We start from the raw sequence: 24971 nt of genomic DNA on the forward strand, positions 1-24971 counted from the left end.
TTGATGTATCTGATCTTTCTAAAATTTTACAAATTTGATTTATATGTTTGCAATATAATTTATTTCTCTCGTTAATTTACCCGATTCATTCCAGATACCGACTACGGTGCAATCGCCTACGTCACGAATGGATTTCAAACGTTTGCTCCTTCAGCAAAGTGTAAAAGCCAGTCCTATACGGCTATCGGCGGCGGAGCAGCTAAAACTATCGCGCCAGCAATGTCAGCAACAGCAACAGCAATCATCACCAAACGCTCATCAGAGTCCCTTGACGAAAGTCCTGAGTCCACGCTCGGTTTGGAGGTTTCAGACCCCGAGAACCGACGTTCTTTCGTCCACTATAATCGAGGATACCGCGGCGGAGGAGAAAGCGATGAAGCCCTCGCCGGAGAATACGTCTCCCATTTCAAGACTGAATTCTAGGCGGCAATTGGATCTCTGCATCGATCTACCGAATCATTTGCGTATCACCGATTGCAAGGATCTCAACGATAAATTAACGGCGAACAAGACGTCTACAAACGAACTCAATCTCGATCCCGCAATCAAATCATTAAATCAAAATAACCATATTCGAGAATTAATCATCTCAAATAATCCTACACAAATCACATCTCCCGTGAAAACCACGATAATCGATCAAGATACTTCATCTTTGTTGTCTCAAAACGACATTCGCGATAGCGCCAACACAGCGCTGCAGTATTTGAAAAGTAATACGCTCGAATCTAAGAGTCAGGATCCCTTAAGTGCTCTCGAGTCGAGGAGAATCAGTAACCAATTGGCGAGAGCCCAGTTCCTGGCCAGTACACCCACCAGCACTAATCCATCGCAGAATCTCTACTTCAGTAAGAGATTTAGAGCGCGATCGGAATCTCCGCGACACGCGGTAACACAAAATGTTGCACCGCGAAGTCCGAGTGCTCCTACTCTCGAAACCGCTCTGTGATCCGCGAATATGTCGATAATGAGGACAACGGCCTTGCACAAACCTTTAACTCTTCATTATTGTACAATATATATTAGCAAGTTGAGATAACTTAATAGTCAAAATTTAATATACCCAATTATTAAATTGCAGGTAAAGCATTTATGCATACAAGAGTTTGTTAAATTAAAACTGACTTGAATATATATTATGACATAATGTCTGTAAAAAAACAAAGCAGTGTTTTAATTATAATAGTGAATTTGATTTCTAGAGTTTTAATAAACTATTAGTAATAATAAACTAATAGTATTAATAAACTATTTATAAAATTTTTCTTGCAGGTAACTAATGCAACTAAAATTTTTTAATAACGATATCTTATTTAGTACATTAATGAAGAGGTAATAGCAAGGATATCTGAATCCACTTAGAAATTTCGACGCGATGTATTTATTAACTATGATCTATTTAAATTGAATTTTTTATCCTAATTATATATATATATATACATATATATAATAGCAGCTTGCATCTGCTAAATGACAATAATTTATAAACGTGATATCGGTAATTAGTATTGCAAGGCTTCTTGCATAAAGCAAACAATCAACGCAATAATATCATAATTATTACGTCATATTCTGTCAATCGAATGTAAAATTGATTTTGACACGTTATCTTATGTAATTCAAATCGGTCTGCTAAATCTCGTATACGTAATTCAATCAAATAATAAGCAATAAATAAGATATTCTCGACACTAATAATCTCAATCGAATGCCTATTTTATATAACCGTTTTATAAAGAACCATTTTACGTATGTACGATATTATAAATTTAGTCTCGAATTAAGACGCAATGCCGTAAATATCAATATACCGATGTATTGATAATAATATATTCGATATTTTCTCATTCTTTATGCTAAGCGAGCCTTCTTCTAACGAAAGAAAACGATTTGATCTTTGTAGGATCTCAATGCTTACGATCGAACGCTCTTAAAAAACAAAATAAAAATTAAATGAGTATTATAATCTCATCTTGATACATATTCTTAAACACAAGAAATGCAGATGCATTATATTCTTTATAACAGTAATGCACAAAGTTTCGTTCGCGGAATTCTATCCGCAACACGAAAAAACTAACGACAAAGCTCCTTCGTAGTTCTAATAAGAATTTTATTGTTACCTTTATTCAAATGGAGATATTATGCAGTATTTTATAATTTGGGCTAACAATTTTAATTTATTTACGGAAATTAGAAGGATATTGGTAGTCAATAGCCGCATGAAAACTATGTACGGTAAACTATTAATCGCTCGTAGATGATAGAAATTGACGAGTTGAGTAGAATTATTTATTATTAAAAAATTTTTAAGATTGTTCATGAGACAATTATTGCCAAGATATTTTTACTAAGCTAAGAAGTAACGTCATCCGATAATCTTTTTCATTTTATTTAAAAAACCCTGGTAAAAAAATTTTTTAAAGAATTTTTCTGAAATATTCTAATAAGAGAAATAATTGAAATAAAGATTAAAGATTAAAAATATTTTTAAAAAATTTCTTCAGATTAAAGTTTTCTTTGGAAATTATAGAACAAAAACGTACATTTTCTGTTTCAAATTATAATTTTTATTATGAGTATAAAAAGACATGAATCATAATTTATTTATCTAATTATCATAGAATTTATTTTTGTCTTCTTCATAAGGGAACTATTTTTTCATTGTAAATTTCTTATGCGGAAATGAGAAGCGAAAATTGTAATTGTTGTGCTTGATAAACAACCATCATTGATTATGAGTACTATTATCCTGAAATATTTATATGTACAGAAATCTTATAATTAAAATATGAAAAATTTTCTTAAGAATATTATAAGATATTATGAGAATTTTTTTACCAGAGGAATGACGAAAAAATAAATTCTAATACAACTCGCGATTTATCGTTTACCGTACGAAGTTTGTCATTATGCATCGGCAAACTCGTTTGCCGACGACGCCAAATCGGGAGTTCAATCATTAATGTATTAATTTATTTGTCGACCTCGACAGCAAGATCCAACTCCCCAAGTTCGCTTCGGCGAAAATTGTATATAATTACGATTACGCGAGTAGCATAAACCGATTTTAAGTCTCGATCGCTTGCTAGTCTAGTCGAGATAGAATTTAGTACGTATACATATATATATATATATATACTGCGTTTTGGAGATTTTTCGAGCAGAAAAGTGCCGTTAATCACATGCGTAATCTATCACGTCGGATCGATTTTGTACGATCATCGAATCGTAAATAGAGAGAATATACAAATTATATATGTAAACATATGAACAAGGAGGATAACGATGATATGTATAGCGTAATACAAAAGTTGCCTTAATTAAATTATTTCGAACTGCGCCGAGGTATCGTCGACGAGGCGTTGACGTCGATTATTTACAATCGCGCAAGGGACGGAAGTAATTTTGCAAAATATAACCCGCTAGGTCTTAAAGCTGGAAACGTGTTTTGTACTTTGCTCAGAATAAATGAAAATATTTCGTGAGAGCCGATGAGTATATCTTCTTTATTCCTATGCTTCAAGTAGATAATTATCCCAGAAAAAATCTAATACAACTCCCAATATATACATATAATCACATATATATATATATATATATATATATATATATATATATATATATACACGTAATTATATATAAAATTTATATATATATACGTTTTCTTTCTTTTATATTAAAATTTTTATCTGTGTCTAGAAAAAACAAATATAAGAATATTTAAAAAATAAATAAAACTTGCATTGCTTCTCTTTCCACAAAAAAATTACAATCACATTGCACAACATTCCAAATATAATTATATACACAATTTATATACACAATTTTATATATTATTGTATATGATTGTATGTAAGAAATTTTTTAATTTTCTCAAACTTCTATACTGAAAAAAATGTAATATATCCAATAAGCTATGTAGTTGCGGGCTGCCAACAGATATACTCAATACAATAATATATGCTATTGCAGTATCAACGTTGTACTTGCATTAACACCAAATATTATTATATTGAGTATTTTATGTAATTGGCAGCCCGCAACTACATATATTATTGGCTATATTACTTTTTTTGTGTATATAAAACAACAATGACTATCATCTTTTTAACTATTTTTTATCTTATTACTTTCCTTGTATATGATCAGAGATTAAACAAAAAAAAATAAAAATACACGAGTAAATTTATATATAAGTAATTATATATATTTATGTCGAATTATATACATACAGAAAAAAAATGTAATATAGCCAATAACATATATGTGATTGCGGGCTGTCAACTACATAAAATACTCGGTACAATAATATTTGCTATTAATGCAAGTACAATATTGATACTGCAATAGCATATATTATTGTATTGAATATATCTGTAATTGGCAGCCCGCAATAACATATCTTATTGAATATATTACATGCAGGCTTTTTTCTCGGATAATTCATCTTTGAAAGCAAACGCAAGAAAAAGCAATCGCTAAATATCGACAAGCTTTACATGGCACAGGGAGAAATTGATATATTTTATTTTATTATCGCCGCAGCAGCATAATGAATGTGCTTTCACTCACCGAACTGCGTATACCTCGCGTCTGCGTCTCGCCATTTCCGAAAAGAGAAGTCACTGCGCGGGAAGTGCCTGCCTTTGCCTCCTCTGTGGAATGCATTTCATATCGAATCTTTAATACTGAGATTCAATCAGGATGTTTTCGATCAACCACAAAAGTTGTACACTTACCTATCCTACTGCATGCGGCTGAGGTGTACGATACGCTGAAAATATCGATCGCAAATTGTCGTCGAGCGAGCGAACGAGCGGGAACAAGATCTTTCGTCCGGCATCGGTCAATCGTCTGAAGTGCGCGATTATCGAACTGACGTATGATACGACGTACGACATGAAAGTACGGCTTGTCTGATTGGCGGCATCAAAAAGAAAATATGGCAGAAAAGTGGTATGATGCGTGACGTCACGAAACAAAACCCGAAAAAAGCTCCAAAAATCGTTTGAATGCACACGTCGAGGCACACTGAACAGAAGCAATTCGCTGCCAGAGTTTTGTATCTCTGTATGATTGCGCGACGACCAGTGAAGTTTCATTTCTGGCCCGATCGACATTCTACCGAACGGATTGCGTACCCTCTTCGAGCGAATACGCGCACACGAAAACTTTGCCCGGAACGAAAATCAATGCCTGCACAACACCGGACAATTCAATTCCGAACACGCGAGACACGCCGGAGTCGACAGAGCATCCGACCGGCGCTGGAACGCGAGGTAACATGGCGTACGTGACCGCTGGTAGGCAGACTCGGCGGTAGTCGGCGCCACCGGCGTTGCTAGGCGACCGACTTGTTGACTCGCCGCGCCTGCGCACGCTGCGCCGCTGCCGCCATGTTGCTCCGCGCTCCAGTCACGTACGCCACTCCAGCGCCGGTCAGACGCTCTGTCGACTCCGTGCGTGTCCGTGCGTGTCTCTGCGTGCTCGTGTGTTCAGAATTCGTATTGTGCGGTGTTGTGTTGAGAGTGCCGTCGTGCTAGCAAACGATACGCGAGCCTTGTGAGATCGTACGCGTAGCAGAGGTCGTATTTATGTGTAAAGCGCGGCGTCGTGCGTTTACTTTCGGTTTTGAGTGAAGTGTTCGCGTGCGCGTTCGAGCGAAGTGTTTGTTCGAAGGGGATACGTTCGGTGTGCGAGAATATCGCGAGTGCCAATTAAGTGAAGTGCTACTCAGTCGTCGTGCGAACATACGAAATTCTCGGAACGAATTTGGCACTTTCGTGCCATGTTGATTTCGCCGTCAATGAGACGAGCCTTTTCACGTATTTTTTCAAATGTAATGGTCGCGCCAAGTGAAATTCTCGCGTGCGGTTTACGTTTTACTCGTGTATGTGATATATTATTCGTAATATCGGGATTGCCGAATAAAGTATCGGGCGATCGTTATTAATGTGCGGTTCGAGAATAGCAGAATGATGTCAGCAGAAAGTGGCATCCATGGAGCGACTCGGTATTAAATATACTATTTTTTCAAGTGATACATTTCTTTTGTGTTTGAGTTTAGGAATAATATTTATCACATTTTCAGAATCAAAACCAGAAAAGGAATGTAGCAGTAGCAGCAGCAGCAGCATCAGCAGCAGGAGCAGCGACAGCAATCGGTGAGTGAATTTTTATCAAATAAATTATTTGAATTTATATCATGTATATGTGGTATTACACATTTATAGAACACAATTATGCACACTTGCATAAAATAGATTTAAAATATGAATGCATATAATTGTAAAATTTATGGATATAGCATTAAACAGAATCAAATAAACGTGAGCATAGAAGAGACCCAAAAAGTCATGCACATTACAGAATTCATAGATATTTGACTACGTAGTTTAATGTGCACACTTTGTGCATATAGAGGCACTGATGGATGAAAACACCTTAAAACGACGCAATGACCTCTCTCAGGTTCCTCTCTGTTATTAATAACTGAAAGTGATGGCGGTAGTACTTCTATTATATATATGTAGATCAGCTTTAGAAATATTGAAAAATTTTCACGTTACTTAATTTCTAACTTAATTGATACAGAACACAGAAATTATCTTCAAGTTTTATTTTTCTTGTATCTTTCTAAGTAATGATGCTTGACATTAAACCTCAAAAACTCGCAACTCTAATTGTACATATAAAGTACAATAAATTATGATCTTTTAGTAAACAAAATTGTTGTATATTTAATATTGTTTATTATCAAAGGCAGTAACAGTGTATAGCAAAAAAATTTACATTTCAGAGACTACATTCAAAAAAAGGTTAGAGAGATTTCATTTTTTTACAATATTTATAATCTGGAACATAAAATTTAAAACATTAAACATAAAATAATATATTATAGTATTAAAAAACACGCGTTATAATATTTTCATGCACGTTTTTACTTCATAAACTTTGAATATATTTTAATACATACAGCAGCATATTAAAAAAAATCATTCGAGGATATCTTCGTCCTTATGTACAGATACAATATACATATAAAGCTTTCCTTCAGGCCAAAAATTTTAGTGACGCCCTTGCCTTGTAACATACTGTATGTTCTTTGAATGTATCTTAAATTTCTAACTTTTCTCACACACACACACAAAAAATAAATTATTTTAATATTTTTTTATTTTACGCTAATATTGCACAAAATAATAGAAAACATCTTTTGGGTCAGAAAACTTTCTCTATCTGCCCTTGCATTGAAACATATCGTTTATCTCACTTTTAAATATACACTATTTTAATAAAACACCTAACTATACACACAAAATTTTTTTCTGTGGCATGATAATACACTGCTCAAAATAATAACGGAATCATAGTTTGAGCAATTTTGTTTGAACAACAAAAAAGTTGCAAAGCATAATATATATTTACATTGACTTATAAACTAAACGAAACTCTTTCAAGTTTATTCAATCATTTATATTAAGAAGCGAATCCGTAATGATTTTGAGCAATGCTATAATCAAACATAACTGTATCAATACACTGTCAATAACGTCAGTAATAAATTCTGCTTTTATAAAACATTCAGGCATTTTTTTCTTTCATTTTCAAATTACATTTACATAAATACTATATCTCATATGTCAATACATCGCGCTATTTAATTTCCATTACTTGATCGAGTTCTGCGAACCAATCATGGGAAAGATTTGCGTGATTTTGCCAATTCCCTTAGTACGCCCTTCTCTAAACAATAGCCGCATTCCGACGTGAAGATACTCTGGATGACTGACGAATCTAAATAGCACAGAAGCGGTGTCATTTGTCTGCAGTCCCCTATCATCTGCGCCCATTATTCCCTCAATGACACAAGTCTGCCTCACGTTACCCACGTGTACTGTTGTTTGAAATCCAGGAAATATCGCAGTGGCATGATATACTATCAATACAGTTGCCTGAAATATAATATTTAAGTTTCTAATATTTTTGTAAAAGTTAAGACGAAAACTGTGTAACTTGATCAAATATTTCACTTGCAAATTTAAAATTTATATTAAAAATCAATTTCAAAAAAATATAAAGTTTGTTGATACTAAAACTGTGTTTTGATATATACTTCCAGTACTAAAAATCTAAGAATTTATATTATTGCCGATGAAATTAATGCAAATGTTAAGAAATAGAGTTTCTCATGTACATCAAAGTCTCTCACACACCTGAAAGAAAAGTGTTGCGTGTGGTCGATCGCGTATAGAGACCAAGACCATCCCTGGACGAAGATGTGGCAAAGGAGGGACTACGATTCGTCGGTGGCGCTAGAGTCAGACTGGCACTCTGTGACGCTCGTACCAAACAACACGGAGCTTTGTTACGATGTAGACTAACTACTTTCACTGGACTAAATTCTCCGTCCGGCAAGGGTCCTACCAATAAACGAGTTCCCGGTGCGATCGCTCCCTTAACAAGTAATCCTCCTAAAACTGGTTGCGTCAAACCTGCCACCCTATAAAATAAAATAAGTCATTTTTTCATGTAACGTCTGAAATACTTGTAAAGTCTATTTTCTACGAGATATTAAAAATATAAAAATTAGATTTATATTTACGGAATACTTAAAAAACTCAGAAGTTTTAGTTTTAAAATATTTAGATGTACAGATGTTGATTACACGTACCTAAACGTCTCATCAATTTGAAATAGACATGATTCCGGGTCCGAGTCAATTGAATTCGTCTCGTAAGGTGACAAATTTTTAATAAACATAGTCAAGTCCTCTAGACCCTCGCCGGTAACGCAACTAACACTAAATACTGGTATCACATCGGATGTGTAGTCCCATGACGGTATGTCATTATTGCTAAACAATACTAATTGCTTAGGATAACCCTGCGTCATCATAGCGTTCTTGAGTTGAACTAAAGTTTCAGATATGCAAAATCCTAAATCAATTTTATTCACGACGATAAAGAAAGGAAGTTTTAATGCTAAACAGAGAGCCATATGTTCCTGCGACGCTTCGTTCAAAGGTGGCGCTACCACCAACATAACGTGATGCGGTGAATATCCTGTGAGAAAGTATAATTATTTTTAAATAATTTTTTAAAATCATATAATTTTTAATTAATTTTAAAGTTGTCGAAAATGATTAATCATAAAATATTATAAGATAAAAATTATGTACCTGTCAGCCCAAGCACCGTCGTCCTCAAGTACTTCCGATGTCCAGCTAAATCGATAAATGTAACGACTTTCGACGCGTGCTCGCATATCTCTTCGGCTGTCGCCATTTCGGCATAGTTCAAGACGTGACCTGTGCTATTGAATCCGATAATCTCGTGTGATATCGAAGATGTACGACCAGTCTTTATCTCGTGCAGATGACGTAGCATGTTGAGCCTCGCTCTACCTCTACCATTGTCCAGCTCACCCTGCGTCAGTACCCCTACATACATAGTTTCGCTTACAATCCTTGTAATTGTGCTCTCGATGCATTCGTATAACGTAGAGCGTAGTTTAGACTGTCAATGTCATTTCTCTAAATAATCCTTTGTTAATCCTCTCACCTAAGAGAGTTGACTTTCCAGCATCCTGCGCACCGGTGACTGCCAGTCTCAGATCTACGATACTATCCTGATCCTCTCTGTCATCCTTTCGCAACTTTTTCACCAACACTTCAGCGACTTTCTTTTCCTCCTTGTTATTATTATTATTTTGTGACGCCAAAGTCTTGTTACTTGTGGAACTCGTGGCTATTCGCTCGCGTAATATTCTTATAGTAGCGCCCAGTCTGGAAGCCATATCCTTCAGCGTTTTCAAGGATGTTTTCATTTCCTCTTTTGTTAATCCCGCCAATCTTCCATTGTCCTCCACTCCTACATATATGTGATATATTAAAATAAGCAAAAAAAGTAACACAAATTTACAATTGCAATTGTTACAATTATCCATACCAATTTGATAAATCGCCTCTCCATGTCCCTCTCTTAGCCTCCATTTCATCTGCGTGACAAGATGCTCAAAACGTTGACTAGATGGATTAATCAATTTTAATTTGTACTCTACGTTTCCTTGTTCCGGCTCCGGTGGTAGACGGTCTCCTTGATCCTCGTCGGCACTAGAAGTGTCGCAGTCTGACAATCCATTCCCTTCATTTTCAAAATCGTCCCAGCGCCTCCTCCTCAAATCCTTATCATTTTGTGGATCAAAAAGTTGTAGAAATGACTCCATATCTGTAATTATTAATCATTATATTAATCATATAATTTTCATGGATATTTGTTCATGACTATAAAATTATGAAAAAAATATGATTCATTAATTTTATATTTAATAAAAACAGTTGTAAAAATAATTCTAATAAAATTAAAAAAATAAACAAATAAATGAAAAGATATTTCTTATTTCATATAAATTATTTCTGTAATATATATTATTTAAAAATAATATAATTATACATATATATAAGTTTATATATTTATAAAAATAAAAACTCTAGAAAATATATTTTTAAAAGATATAGTGTAAGAAGTATGAAATAACTTTTAATACAATGTAATATCACATGAAATACAGATTGCATCACATTTATGCAATGTCTCAATTCATGGTAACTTTAAATTCAATAAAATTTTTTATTCTGCTTGCATTCGTTTTTTCTTAATAAAAATGTCCAAAAAAAACTTCTATTAAAGTAATCTGCCTTAAATATAATAGACAAAATTCTATCGCAATCTTCTTCTTTGGATGAAATGATGCAATCTCCAAAAGAAAGGAGAAATCTATTGTTATATTTCCATCAGCCGCTTTCGCACAAAAAAAAGAGAGATGCACACTGCACAGTTATTCTTTTACATACCTATCAAGCCTTATCAGTGAGGAGGGTTTTTTTATATTAAATGGAAATTTTTATTTACACGTACTAACACTTCTTTCTTCCAAACAGTGGCGTACATTCAGGGATTCCCGCCGCGTATACGTAAATGTGTGCGTGTATATAGAGACGTTTCATCGAGAGATCTGACAGACGTGGGTGCGTGTGATGTTATGACACATTGCGCTAGAACAAACAGTGCCAATGTCAACAGAGATAAGGCAGACGCAGATGCGATATCGCGAGAAAACACGGAAACCCGTTGATTTTTGGGTGAGATAAAGAGACCGATCGGTCGTGTCGCACAGCTGTTTCGAAAGTAAAAGTGACAGAAGAGAAAAGAAGGGACTCGCGCGAGAAATACTTCTCGCGCACCTCGGCGATTCTGTGGTCTTTACTACACTCACCGCATCTTTCGAATTTCCGTCCTCTGGCTCAAAAATTAAATACGTTCCGTCGCGATCGTGCGTTCAGGTTGATGGTACCCTCGAAGTCGCAGGACATGATAAAGCGCGACACTTCACCGCGATATTTCTTCTCGCTCTTCTCCTTCCTCTGTGCAACTAGGTCACGAACTGTCCGTCATATCCTGACCGACCGCGAACGACGGAACGTAGAGCGGAAAACTCGTTTCGAGCGATACAGATCACCAGCCGGGACGACTGAGGTAGCCAACACAAAATTCCAATATCCAATAGGAGAATACGTTTCCTAGGAACATCAGCTCGCAATCTCTTGTTTCCCTAAGAAACATGTATTGCCATTGAATATCGAGACGTAACGTAATCCGTTTATCGTCGGAATAAATTAGCCAACATGTTACATAATTAAAAAATATATTAATTACTTTTAGTTTAAATTATCCAGATGACACTATCAGATCTTTTCAATTTCATTTCAAAACTCTGCATACAAAATACAAATTTTAAGTAAAAACTGTATTTAATTTGGCTGATTTATAAGTAATTAATTAAAATTATTTGAATGACTATCATACTTTTTAATTACATGTCAAAAGTCTTATGAAATACTAATGTTTTTATAAAGAAATTATTTTAAAAAGTTTTAATTTCTCTATTACAAGTTTTTATTCAAATTTGAGAGACTCAAACATTTTAAAGAATTTAAAGTAATTTTTTCAACATATTTATTCTTATATTAAAGTTGCATTAATACGCCTTGAGAATATTATAAAAAATTTGTTTTTAGAATATTATACATATAATAAACAGATAAATTTATTTATATGCTTGCATATATAATATGTACGAATACATATATACAAATTTATACATAATATTAAATAAAATACGTATAATAATTTATTTTATACAATTTGATTTAATTTAATTTAATATTAAGCTACGAGTATGAGTTGCTATTTTCATGCCTTGCTGTCTGATATTTTATCATATATGATAATAGCAATTATGTCTTCGTATCGTCTTGTTGCTCTTCACTTGACTCCTCGGGTCTTTCCTCGTCATCCGATTGTGATTCTTCTACAGCAATAACGTCTGGGAAATATAATTTCGATTCTTCGATAGCCTTCTCTGGATTTTCGCTCACGTGAAAAGGCCCAATCCCGGCAAAGCCCAAAAATGCTTCACAACCTACTTTCTTCACAGTACAGACGAATATTTCGTAACTGTAAATGAAAAGTGAAGTAGCTCAGCGCACGGATAAAACTAAGCTTTCTCTTTACAAAATATAATAGAGATTACATAATTTGATGCAACATTGTCACTTTTTCAGAATCTTTTAAGAGGATTACTCAAATCGAAAATAATTTAAATTTATAAACACAAACTATAATTAATTTAACGCCATGCATTCTGAAAATACTGAATTATATCTATGATAGAGTGATAAGATATTAACTAAAGTTCTTTAAAAAAATTATTTTACAATTTGGAGATTAATTCTTTTTAGTTCCAAAAAGTAAGTTACACTATTAAATTTTTTAATTAAAATAAAATACAATATACCCTGTTTTTTCTTCAGTATTCATCTCGAATGTCTCTATACTTTTAGCAATCATCTTAGCCTCAGGTGGTTTATCGTATTCAAATATACCAAAATTAATGACATCATCGTCGAACATTTCCAGTACCATTTTTAAATCATTTTTACGTGTATAATCATATTTGAAGACGGTTATTGGCACTTTTGTCATTTTATCTTCATACTGCGGATTAAAATAGCAAATGATATATTTAAATTATAATTAAGTAATTTAAAATTAAATCTCTCAAAAAATAATATTATTTATTGAATCATAAAATTGTAACTAAATTATATATTATTTGTATACTTACTGGATATGTTGTAGTGGTATAAACGGTGAATATCGTGCGGAAAACGACTGCCTTGTTCCTGGGATTCGGTGGTATCCAAACAAAAGGAAACTTCTTATTTTCCTTATCAGGAACTTCAAAAGCTGGACAATGTTTTCCGGCATAGCTACGTAAAACAAAAATTAAATTTACTAATCAAAATTAATTGCAGTATTGTAAAAAATCAATAATTTTATCACCCGTATTACTCCGGTTATGAGAAAATATCATAACGTTACCTCTTGTGAATTTATATTAAATTTTTGTGTATACATCAGCCAAACTATACTAAAAGTACGCGTACCAATCCTCATTTAAACAATCGTCCGATTCCGGTAACGTTGGTTCATTGAACAGGATGTTGCACAAATGATCATGAACGTCAAGATTCTTTCTTCCTTCGACGATCTTCAGTCGCATGAACATACATTTGCCGTCAAAGAGCAACTGTTTACTGGTTTCCGAAAAATTATACGTGGACTGCACATTAAAACATGGTAAACTTTTATTAACATTGATATAATTAATTAATGTAGAGAAAATTAAAATACTTCATCGAGCATTTGCTGGAGCAGATCCTCGTTCATTCGTTTGCGCAGCTCTTGTTCCACTATGTAACTTTCCGGTAACAATTCCTCGACGAGTTCCACGTATGGTGGGCTCGACTTTTTATCTCTTCTACGTCCTTCTTCGTCTTTGAATATCCAAGGAAATAGCAACAGACAAGTCTCGTTGCACAACGATGTGGTAAGATGCAACATCTCTGCCTCATATCTCGCTTTAGCTTCGGCCACTTTTAAATTAAGTAATAAACAACAGCTCAGTATCTAATTTTAAAATCTAATTGTATAAATTTTTTATGTTTACACTTTTGTCTTGTTTGGAAGTTTAAAGCATGATAATATTTTTTACCCTTTCGGGATTTTCTTGCTGTTTCCTTAGCTATTTTTGCCTCCTCTTGGATTTTTAATCGTACTTCCTCCTCCGGACTCTTCTCGAAAACGTCAATCGAGAATCTAAATTTTTAATAAAGAAAAAGATGAAATTTTAAAGCAATTAAAAAAATATATTCTACAAATTGTACATGATATTTGATCCCCAACCTCTACTTTGCGAATGAAATTCTTTAATCAATATGAAACTGACGTATCCTTAAAACGTCGAGGTACCAGCAGATTTTTAATTATAACTAGTTAAAAATAGTGAGAGACTTTCACGTGAGTTACATCAATCATTTCAACTTACTCGTGCTCATCGCCCTTTTGAACTCTCTCGAGCTCGGTCATCAACATTTTTACGAACTTCCGGGCAATGTGCTCCGAACATTAAATTTATCATTCGACCTTCCTGCAAACAATAAGAAAAACTATATTTAATTAATAATTCCTAGCAATAGCAATAATTATCTTTATATATAATGCAAATTATGCAGATATTTACATGAATAAACATCCATATGGGTTCACTTTTTCCTTGAAATCTTTTCAAGTCAGTAACACGATCACAACTTGCCTGGAAATAATGATACGTTCAGCACTGAGAATATTTCAATATGTCTATTACATTTAAATATTGATAATCAATTTATAATATAAAAAATAATTTATGTGTACAAAATTAATACTACTTTTTTATTATTTTGTTTTTACAATATTCTATTTATGGAAATATAATCTATGTGAATTTGCAGTTTTTGTAGTATGTAAATTAATTCTTATAATATTTAGTAACAATTCTTTTTATATCTGTGATAATTACCATGGCGTAACTCAATGCGTCGCCTCCAATCTCCATCTTTATCTTCTTCAGAATGCTCACCATGCCTGTGCAAGGACCACTCCAGTCCGAGTAAACGTCCACGACTAGATAAAGACATATATTGCATCGAAAGTATTTCTTTATAATGTTTTAATCAGGGAAATATTCACGTTGAGAATTTATAAAATTTACTTGCCTACTAAACCCTTTCGCTTCAGCACCTTCGCCCATTCCTCATCATTAAGAACTTCCGTCTGCAATGCCGCCGGTGCTACTTTTTTCGCCATTCTTCTTGTCGTCTTTGCTCCACCCTAAAACAAAAGTTAACAAATTAATTATATTTCTTTAGATTTTTGTATCGATAACAATTCTAGACCCTTATGAAAACATAATACTGGGAAGTATTAAATTGGCTAGTAGATAATTATTATTTATCTTGAGTATTAAAAGTACTAATAGCAGTACTTTTAATACTTCAAATAAGTATTAAATTCTTATCTTCCCCACACATTCCCCGAAATTTAAATTAAAAAAAGAGCTTGGAAAAACTACTAAAAGTGTCTCTTCGATATTTTTTAAACATCCTTCGCATTCCCGTAAAAATTGCTCAGCATTATAATTTTGTAATTATATAAAATTATTATATCCTTTTTTTAATCCAATTCGTGCTCTACCCTTTTACGACGCAACATCTTTGAAGTTAAGTCGCCGATCTCGCTAATTGCAATCACAAGATGTTATAGTTTTTTTCACGGAAAAAGCGAAAAATTCGATTTCAAAGGCAATTGGTGTATCTTCGGCGAGTTGGAGAGAAGTACTGCACTAATCGAATGTATTTTCTGTTGGTTTGCATAGGCTCGGCTTTCGGGCTTCCTTTCGGCTGCACGGGGACATCGGCGACATGGTAGGCACGCGATATAATATAATGATTAATGAGCTCATGATACAAATACACGCACAGGTAATTACGGTGCAGGAAATCCGGGGATTCCCACAAAGGTAAGAAGTTCTTGTACATAATCGCCTGTCGTGAGACATTAACTCGAATATGCCTAAGAAAGAAACTCGTGCTTTGAGAAAGAACGACAGTAATGTTTCGTGTCGTAAAATTTACTGATATTCTGTCAGTATATTTTACTGCCTTTTCTTTAGAAATAGAAATAAATTTATTTAATATAGTCAGTCATTTTATTCAATAACTGTTGAAATATTGAAAAAAATTGTCTTATTAATCTTACATTAAATTATTCATTTTGTTTATAAAAATGTGTACATTTCTCATTTCGATGTTTTTATATATGATATAAACTTCTTAAGAACTAAATTAATTAACTTTAGTTTTTTATTGTATAAATGTATAATTTCATTTCATAAATTTCTTTCTAATTTTAGTACCGACAATAATTCTAATTTGCATTTATTTTTTCTATTTCAATTTACTTTATTCTTTGTTTGACACTGATTTCTAAAAAGCTTAAACGTGACAGATTTTTAATACATATAATTATGTTACAAAAATATAAGTGCACTATATTAAAGAATCATTATATTTTGATACCCAAAAAATCTATATTACGTATCTAAATAACCGATACATAATAATAAATATGATTAATAGCTCAAGTTGTATATATGACGAGAAAATTATAGAGAGCACACGGAGTCATTCCGACGTGACTCCTCAAGGTGCACGAAAGGATTATTAATTTTTAACCCGAACTCATAGCACAATCGATGCTAAGCAGCCAAGGACAAAGCTGTCGTCGACACTCTTCTCTTTAAAAATGCACATTTTTAAAAGCAGGAGTTCGACCTTTAGAACAAAAATCGAGGTTTAATTCACCAATCAAGGAGTGAAGACGATGGAATGTCTCGCTACATCGATCGTGCTTAGAGAAGTCTCGTTGGAAATTGATTGCATGCCACCGACCGATTTTATTTCCTTAACAATTAGAACGATGCTCGGCTCGACAATAATTAAAGCTTGACTTACACATCAATAAGTAGCCACGATCTTTGTTGATTTCCTCCCGTTTCTTGGTTGCCATGTTTACAACTCACTTAGCAGCGGATTTATAGATTCTACGGTTTGACATATGCACATATACTTGTTATACAGACGCTTCTTTAACAGACATTTAATACTTGCAGTATTAATTTATTATTATGAAAAATAATTACGTAAGTATCACTAATTTATTTTTCTTAATAGATAATAAATAGAAAAATGCATATAATAATGATTTGCAAACACCGAATAATTAATATAATATGACGATTAATAATTTTAACAATTGAAAAAATACAAAGTAATTGAAAACTTCATATCTAAACGATAATTGCTGAAAGTGTAGTAACTGTTGAAAAAGAATTAAGACTTTGTTTTTCTCTAAATTGAAACATCAGTTTTGACCATAGGATTTGAATTCATGATGTTATCACTTTTATCGTCAGATGGCATTGTTATTATTTAAAATATCGCACAGTATACATTTCGATCGGAACACCAAGTGTTTCGGAGTTCGATTTATTTAACAATTAGAGATTTTTGTGAGAGTATAGTGCTTCCGTGCTTCGCAATAATTCTCAGAAAATCGTCGAATTTTGATTCATTGTAGTCGTTGTTTCTCTGCATTGCCACTGCATTGCGAATTGCGGTAATTTTTATACTATCAATCTTGATAAAAGCAACTTAATGAAATATTGGTTGATTTATTAGTTCTGAACTTACTAAACTGAACTTACGATTAGATTAAAATTCTCTTTGATAAATATAATGCAGTGTTGAGATTATATGGAGCGATCGAATCTGTAATTTTGGAGGTTAGGTTGCCGTTAGTGATTTTATTATACACGCATGCGTGCAATATTTCAATTTTAACGTATTCATGGACTGTATTTTTAAATTAAAAACGTATTTAATAATTCTAATTCGAGCGTAATGTGTCACAATTAACTGGATCTTTGGTTGTAATTATAAATAGTATAATCTGTAATAAAAAAATACTTGATAATTTTTTAACAATAACTTTAATAAAGTTTTAGTTTGTACTTATTTACTTAAAATTTATCTTGTAAATTTATAACAATCAAAGGAAGCAACTGAAGTGAAAACGAGTTTTTTCACATAAATAAAAAGAGTTGAAATGTTATATAGTGACAAATATAAATTTTATAACAAATATATTTTACAGACATGTTTGGGAAAGAAGCTGTTAAACTCATAATGGAACTCGATATGCACGAAGATATTCGACCGTTTAATGTAAGCATTAAAAATATCTTTATTATTATAGACACAATTTTATTATTATAGACACATTATAAAATTTTCTTCTAATTTGTAGGAACAGGTGATGCGACAAGTTTTTGAAGAGATGCAAATGCTTTATGATGATAATATAATGGACAGGTATATTACATATTACATGATATTCATGAAAAAGCTGTTTTTTTTATTATTAAAAATGTTATTATGTTTTTATTTAAAATATTAAAAAATTAATACAAAAAGTAAAAATAAAAATCAGAGAGAGTAACATTATGTATAATAAGTATACTATGTGATACCAATAAATAGATAATAAATTTAGTAAGATAATATTTAGTTGTCTCGTAACATATACAGAGAAATAAATTTTATTAGATTAATGAATTTTCCCTGCTTTCCACAAATGTTTCAGACTTTCCACAAATGTTTCAGCAATGCCATAAAAAACGAAGGGCTCATACCATCGACGTTGATACCATCGATGCATTTTCGCCATACGGCTTTACTCAGGAACCAAAGATGCGTGCTGGCGTATCTGTACCACCGGCTCAAACGGTTACGGCAGCTACGCTGGGAACTAGGTAGCATTCTGCCGACCGAAATAACTGCCAACTTACTGAACGCGGAAATGCAGTGGTTTCAAAATTATAATAAATCTCTGGCCACCTACATGAGATCAATAGGCGATGATAATGGATTAAATCTGACTATGAATATGAGCCCTCCAAAGACTCTTTATGTCGAAGTAAATATTTTTTTATTACTATGGCATTTGAAAGAATTATAGAGATTATTTTTCTCGCCTTGAATTTAGAATCTTCCACTAGTTTCTTGCTCTACATGTATAAGTATTTTTACCAATGTGTTTTATTATGGATATAAAATGTATTGTAGATATAACATTTTATTTTAAAGGATATGTTTAATTTAAAAAATTATTTTTTAAAAAGTTTTAGAAAATCTCTTTTGAACATGTATAACATAAATTTTTGCATGGATTTTTCACATATGTATTATACCAATAATTAGGTAATTACATAATGATTTTTTGTGATTAGGTGAAGTGCCTAAGTGATTTTGGCAAACTGGAAATTGACGACGGCGAAGTTATTACACTCAAAAAGAATACATATCATCTGTTACCAAGAGCCGTATGCGAGCCGCTTATCAGACAAGGCGTACTTGAGCACCATAACACGTGATAATTGTAAGATAAAAAAGGAGTCTTCCTATTTTACATTTATATTGTTTGTGCTTTTGTGCCACATACAATATTGCCATTGCTGCTTTTGCATTTTAACATAAAAGAATTTATTTTTATGTGATCATTCTATTGAGGAAATAAAACAAATATTTTTTAGTAAATGTGAAGCAAAATGTGAAGTATAAATGAAATTTATTTATTATATTTTTATTTGGTTCGTTTTTTGTAATTTTTCTACCTCTTTAATCTTATAAAAAGATAATCTTTATTATTATTGCATGTATTCTGAATGAGATATATAAATTAATATATCAAAATTAAAACATACACAATATTGCCATTTAAATATGTGCTTAATGATAGATATTGTGGTGTGTTTGCAATTAATTTTATCACAACTTTAATCTTTTATTGATATTTAATTTAGTATTTAAAATAAAATATATTTAAAATTAATTAAGAGAATGTAATAATTTAGATATATTACAGAAGCTTGACTTTCACAGATATTTATTTCGAATTTACTATTATAGGACGTTTTCCAGCAAGAGACATAGTGTAACACAGTGAATTATTTCATCTTTATTAATATTGATCAATAACAAGGATGAAATAATTTACTGTGTAACATTTGTATTAACTATATCTCTTACTGAAAAATGCCTATATTATCGAAATACTTTTATAACCATTTAAACACATAGAAAAAAATGAGGTCACTATATAATATATCAAATAACAACGAAATAATATTTGCTCGAGAGATTAAATGGGACAAAGAATGGATCTGATATAACTTCAGTAATTATGATAACTCCTTCTCTTTGTCCCATCGATGAATCTTCAAGCTTCTAGAAATGATGTAAAGATCCATGTTCTTACGTTTCTTTTATCTATTTATTTTCTCCTTCTCTTTTATCAAGTTCCTTAAAAATACAGCTTGCATGGCTCAGAGAACAGACAACCCAAAGCAGTTCTTAAGTTAACGGCACACGAGTACACTCAATATATGCGTACGTGTCTCAATAGTAGCTTACTAGCAGCAGTTTTTCCTCGGTAAAAGACTGACGGCAGTCGACATCTACTTCGCATAATCACTGTTGTCTAGTTTTTCCTTCTGATTAGGATACAGAGAAATATATAGAGGGAAAAGGCATCCGCGATCTTCTGCAGTGACCAGACGAAAAAGAAAGACATCGGTACATCTTATGCGTAAGAACTTCGACGTGCTGTAAATTCGACTTGGCATGCTGTTGATTAGTGTCTGGTAATGGTAGGTAAGTTAACGATGCGGATGCTCCGAGACATCGCAAACATATTTACTGTTTTATAAAACTGTGTCAGAAACTGTGTATCAGAAAGAGAGGGACATACTTTTAAACTTTGATTTTACGAAAACAACGTGATTTTTTTCCCTTTCCTTAAAAAATTTACTTATTTAATATAATTAGGAGAAAAAAATTTTTTTTTTGAAAATATTTATACTATGTTACAACATGATATCGTTTGCCGGAAAAGAATGTCATAAATTATAGCTAAAAAATGCTAGAGAAACGATAGTCCGGACGCTTGAGTCAGTGTACTTTCCCAATTCTGTTGTACAGCCAAATAATGGTAGGATCTGTCGCGCCGCATGAATTTGAAGACGCTACTTTCTTTCTTTCTTCTTACATAATCACGATGTTGATCGATACTTTTGTAAACAACATAAGTAGGTAATTTTCCAAGATCAAGATAGCCAACGTAAGTTTATCACAAAATAAGACAAATCCATTTAATATCATTCAAGATTATAAGTATTTTAATACATGAATTTGTGTATCTATGGAGCGCGTTTCTTGTACAAATATTCGCGCATGGTGATTGATTATTCGAAAAACATTATTTTTATTGTAATTGTAATAGAAATTATTTATTGTTATAATATTATAATAGTCAGTAATGTCATTAATGTCAGTCAATAGCTAATAATCAGTAAAATTAATAAAAACTAATTGGCTTATGTAGACAAAGTATTAAAAATTTGAGTTTAAGACTAAAAGTACAAATATAAGTACGATTTTTTTTCTCTACACATTGTACATACACTCCTTGTACATACATACAAAAAACTCCTCAACTTTCAAATTAGCATTACTAAAATTCAAACCAAACAGAGATATGTAAAACAATGAATTCCAACATTTTTCCAACTACTTTGACATAGTATTGTAGCATTGTAGTCAAGATGTGTAAATATTCACGAAGTACTGCGTCCCGAATATATCTCGATATATGAATAAATCTATATGTTAAACTATTTATAGGTTTTTATGACTTTTGGTATACTTATTTATTACGCTACTATGCAAATTCATCTTTTTGTTCTGTGCAGGGCCATTAATTTTTTAAAGAAAATTACCTTTTTTTTTAAAAGATATATTTGAATTAGCTTTATTCATAACCATTTATGATTTTGCTAATGTATCAGCAAGATTTAAACAACTCCAAAAAATAGGAAAAAATAAAGAAGCTTTTTTTATTCAAAGTCAATTCAAAGATACTTTCTATTAAAAAATGTTAATAATTTGCTTTAAGATTTTCTTAATACAATTTAATCTCCCTTGGATAAGTCTGATAAGCAGTTTAAATTCATGCATTAAAATATTAATGATTCCGAATACACATATTTATTACGTGACTATACAAATCCACACGGTTTTTCGTACTGTGATCATAAAATTATCTCGATCCCTATTTTTATTATTTAATTAAAAATTTTTAATTTAATTTTAATATGTATTGTTGCTGAATGTGTTTCTTAATCGAGAGCTTCTAATTGCCTATTTTTGCAAAGATCTTGAAAAAATTCGTGACAGGTGGTCGAATAAACAGAAATCGTTTTATCGTTTCGCACTTTTAATAATTTTGATATTGTTTCTAAGAAAATTTTAAAAGTCTCGAGAAAAAAAACTTTATTTCTAGGGATCAAGATCTCAGTAACTGTTAAGGCACTTTGCAACGCTATATCAATTCCGCCGAGCAAACAGCACCGTTAATTATTTACACATTTTCTATCGTTATCGTTGGTTTTCCCCAGATAATCGGGGCATTGACGTCGAGGCCTACCTACCTAACAAGGTCGCTCGCACATCAAAAAATCTTTGGTCCTAATTAATCGTCTTATCTTAATGTCATCACTGTAATGCATAATGATGTTAAATGATAATAATTCCATACGAAGAGGTTTTATCTATCAAGAGGTTTACTTTTATAGGAATACACATTTGCACATTAGATTCCTCGACGTGCTCGCGATCGATTTCTCGTTCCTCAAAAGAGTTGAAGCATTAATAATAATTTCTGAATTAATATTTTTTGAATTATAGAAATTAAGTGCTCGTTCCTCGTAGTTTGAACTAGGGTTGAGAACTAACGAGTAACTTGTAACGAAGTTACAGTTACAGTTACTTTTTTAATAACTAATAACTTAACTTCGTTACTTTTCTCCATCTGTAACTTAACGCAGTTACATTTTTTTAATAACTAATAACTATTTTGATAGTTACTTTAATAGTTACTTTTTTTGAAACATGTGCTAAAATTTTTAATCAACCGGAAAAAGTCAAGTTTACACAAAAGGAATTGTATCGATTCTTAAAATCGAATAATTGCAATATTAATATGCTAAATAATTACGCTACAATTAAGAAACTTTTTATTAAATATAATACAGGCATTTTCTGCATCTGTGGAATATGTTTAGCATCGGCTCTATAATGACGCCACAAAGAGGTTATCTTAATGATGATATATTTGAATATATTAAATTCTATAAAATTAATAAAAATTTTTATGAAAATTTTGTAACAAAAAAATATATGAATCAATGTATGACAGCCAATGTTACGTTATATTTCATTTAATTCTGATAACAGTAACATATGATTTAGACTTTTACTTTTACAAAGTTCTTATTTAGTGTACATAAAATAACTTGTTAAAGCACATAATTAAGCACGTACTGTACAACAGTTAGTAAGGTATAAAATATAAGATTCTTATTTCTTATATTTAAAATAATGTACAATTATTTAAGAAAAAAGTAACTGAAAAGTAACGACTCGTTAATAGTTTTTTGTAACTGTAACTGTAACGAGTTATTTTTCAAAATTGGTAACTTAATTGTAACTGTAATTAGTTACTTTTTCAATGAAAAAACTGTAACTGTAACTAGTTACTTTTACAAAATAACTTTTCCAATCTTGGTTGGAACATTAATTATGAATTTCAAATTATGAATATTAATTATGAAGATTCATAAAAATTTTTAGCAATAAGCTAAAGCTTGTTCCAAATTTTTTTAAAAATTGAAAAAATATAATATGTAACATTTATATATATATATATATATATATATATATATATATATCTTATTGTAAAAATTATTTTTTAAAAGCAAGATTTATAAATAATTTTAAAGGGAAGAACTAAAAGAAAGAGAAACTTGTATTTATTTGGATTGGCACTTAAAAATGGCAGGTAATGAACGTCCTATTGTCTTAAACTCTAACACGTGGCCTCCATAATAACGGGAAAACCCGTAGTGGAGAGCTCTTTTGTACGCATCGAGGCCACACATTTGGCGATGGCGGCGGCGGCAGCGGCAGCGGCGGCTGCGGTGAATCGATTTCCCGGTACGTGCAGTAAACGACCGCGGAACGTTTACCGCCGTGTATCGTCGCGAGGCCATTTCGGATAGGAAATGCCGCTGGAATTTCCGGTGAGTTCGACGCGTCGCGACGCTCTTCCCGGGCGAAACAGCGAAGAAAGTAGTCCGCCACACGTGGCGTTAAATGCGAAAGTCCGATCGATCGGAGTGTGATAAATCATGCGTAGTGCGAGACGCGAGAGTCTCATCACTATCCATGGGAGAAATCTTTGGAAATTTGCGAGATGAAAGTATCTACGCGCGTTCGCAAAATTGTAACGCTAATTGTAAGTTTATTTGATTTTTCTTTTCATTATTGGTGCAATTAGGAAAATCAGTTATTGCTGTTGTAAATTATATAATTACACGGAAGAAACAAATTTATTAAAGTATCTAAAAATTTAGCTGTAGCTACAGCCTTGAAAATAATAATTCTATTAGATCATCGACATATGTAGAGCGCTCAAGCAGGTTGCTGAACATTTTTTACAACGATGCTCATCCTTCGTAATTATTTTGATAATAATTTTGATCTAACAGAATTATTTTCAGACTTGGATCTGTACAGCTAAGCTTTTACATACTCAATAATTGTTAGCTCATAATGACATAATTCGTTATTATGCTATCATATAATTTCTTCTTTTATGTAATTCATTTGGACACATTTTTCCGCGAGTTTCTTTTATCTAGGATTTAACATTTTATCCAGCCCTTAAAATTTTTTACTTTAATTGTTATTATAATAATTATATTTTTTGAACTACTGTTTTTTTTTTAATTAGTATTAATCTCCGGACTCTGAAAATTTTTTCCGTTGACTTATTTCTTCTATAAGG

The 24971-nt window shown here is 32.1% G+C and overlaps 4 protein-coding genes across 4 annotated transcripts in view; 2 read left to right on the forward strand and 2 right to left on the reverse strand.

Annotated features, from left to right (window-relative positions):
• LOC105829959 (mucin-17) overlaps nucleotides 1–3490 on the forward strand; it is an 86601-nt gene extending 83111 nt beyond the window's left edge. Inside the window, exon 11 of the mRNA XM_036286765.1 lies at nucleotides 95–3490. Within this exon, the coding sequence (XP_036142658.1) occupies nucleotides 95–949 (855 nt within the window). The 3' untranslated portion in view covers nucleotides 950–3490. The remainder of the gene's footprint in view (nucleotides 1–94) is intronic.
• Nucleotides 3491–6923: 3433 nt separating this feature from the next.
• On the reverse strand, nucleotides 6924–11500 carry LOC105828929 (GTP-binding protein 2). Its single transcript, XM_012667507.3, is given in 9 exon segments — nucleotides 6924–7958; nucleotides 8220–8297; nucleotides 8299–8506; nucleotides 8678–9068; nucleotides 9185–9445; nucleotides 9567–9875; nucleotides 9954–10232; nucleotides 10927–11059; nucleotides 11281–11500. Coding segments are annotated over 8 exon segments (1896 nt in total). The 5' UTR covers nucleotides 11012–11059; nucleotides 11281–11500; the 3' UTR covers nucleotides 6924–7673.
• Nucleotides 11501–12123: 623 nt separating this feature from the next.
• LOC105828930 lies at nucleotides 12124–15800 on the reverse strand. The gene is given in 11 exon segments (XM_036286664.1): nucleotides 12124–12521; nucleotides 12862–13061; nucleotides 13192–13336; nucleotides 13514–13689; nucleotides 13761–14002; nucleotides 14122–14225; nucleotides 14455–14510; nucleotides 14512–14556; nucleotides 14650–14721; nucleotides 14968–15071; nucleotides 15164–15800. Coding segments are annotated over 11 exon segments (1455 nt in total). The 5' UTR covers nucleotides 15255–15800; the 3' UTR covers nucleotides 12124–12301.
• A 1444-nt stretch (nucleotides 15801–17244) lies between these two features.
• Nucleotides 17245–21936, forward strand: LOC105828931 (DNA replication complex GINS protein PSF1). Its single transcript, XM_012667516.3, has 6 exons — nucleotides 17245–17624; nucleotides 18162–18232; nucleotides 18315–18379; nucleotides 18671–18983; nucleotides 19297–19445; nucleotides 20568–21936. Exons 2-5 carry the CDS (start codon nucleotides 18164–18166, stop codon nucleotides 19438–19440), a joined length of 591 nt encoding a protein of 196 aa, XP_012522970.1. The 5' UTR covers nucleotides 17245–17624; nucleotides 18162–18163; the 3' UTR covers nucleotides 19441–19445; nucleotides 20568–21936.
• Nucleotides 21937–24971: the final 3035 nt, after the last annotated feature.

The sequence above is a fragment of the Monomorium pharaonis genome, chromosome 5 (assembly GCF_013373865.1).
Source record: "Monomorium pharaonis isolate MP-MQ-018 chromosome 5, ASM1337386v2, whole genome shotgun sequence".
NCBI lineage: Eukaryota > Metazoa > Arthropoda > Insecta > Hymenoptera > Formicidae > Monomorium > Monomorium pharaonis.

Coding starts and splice junctions, on each gene's coding strand:
- LOC105828931 (XM_012667516.3), top strand. CDS start 18,164: ATGTTTGGGAAAGAAGCTGTTAAACTCATAATGGAACTCGATATGCAC. Junction 18,233..18,314: donor AAGATATTCGACCGTTTAAT/GTAAGCATTAAA, acceptor TCTAATTTGTAG/GAACAGGTGATGCGACAAGT. Junction 18,984..19,296: donor CAAAGACTCTTTATGTCGAA/GTAAATATTTTT, acceptor TTTTGTGATTAG/GTGAAGTGCCTAAGTGATTT.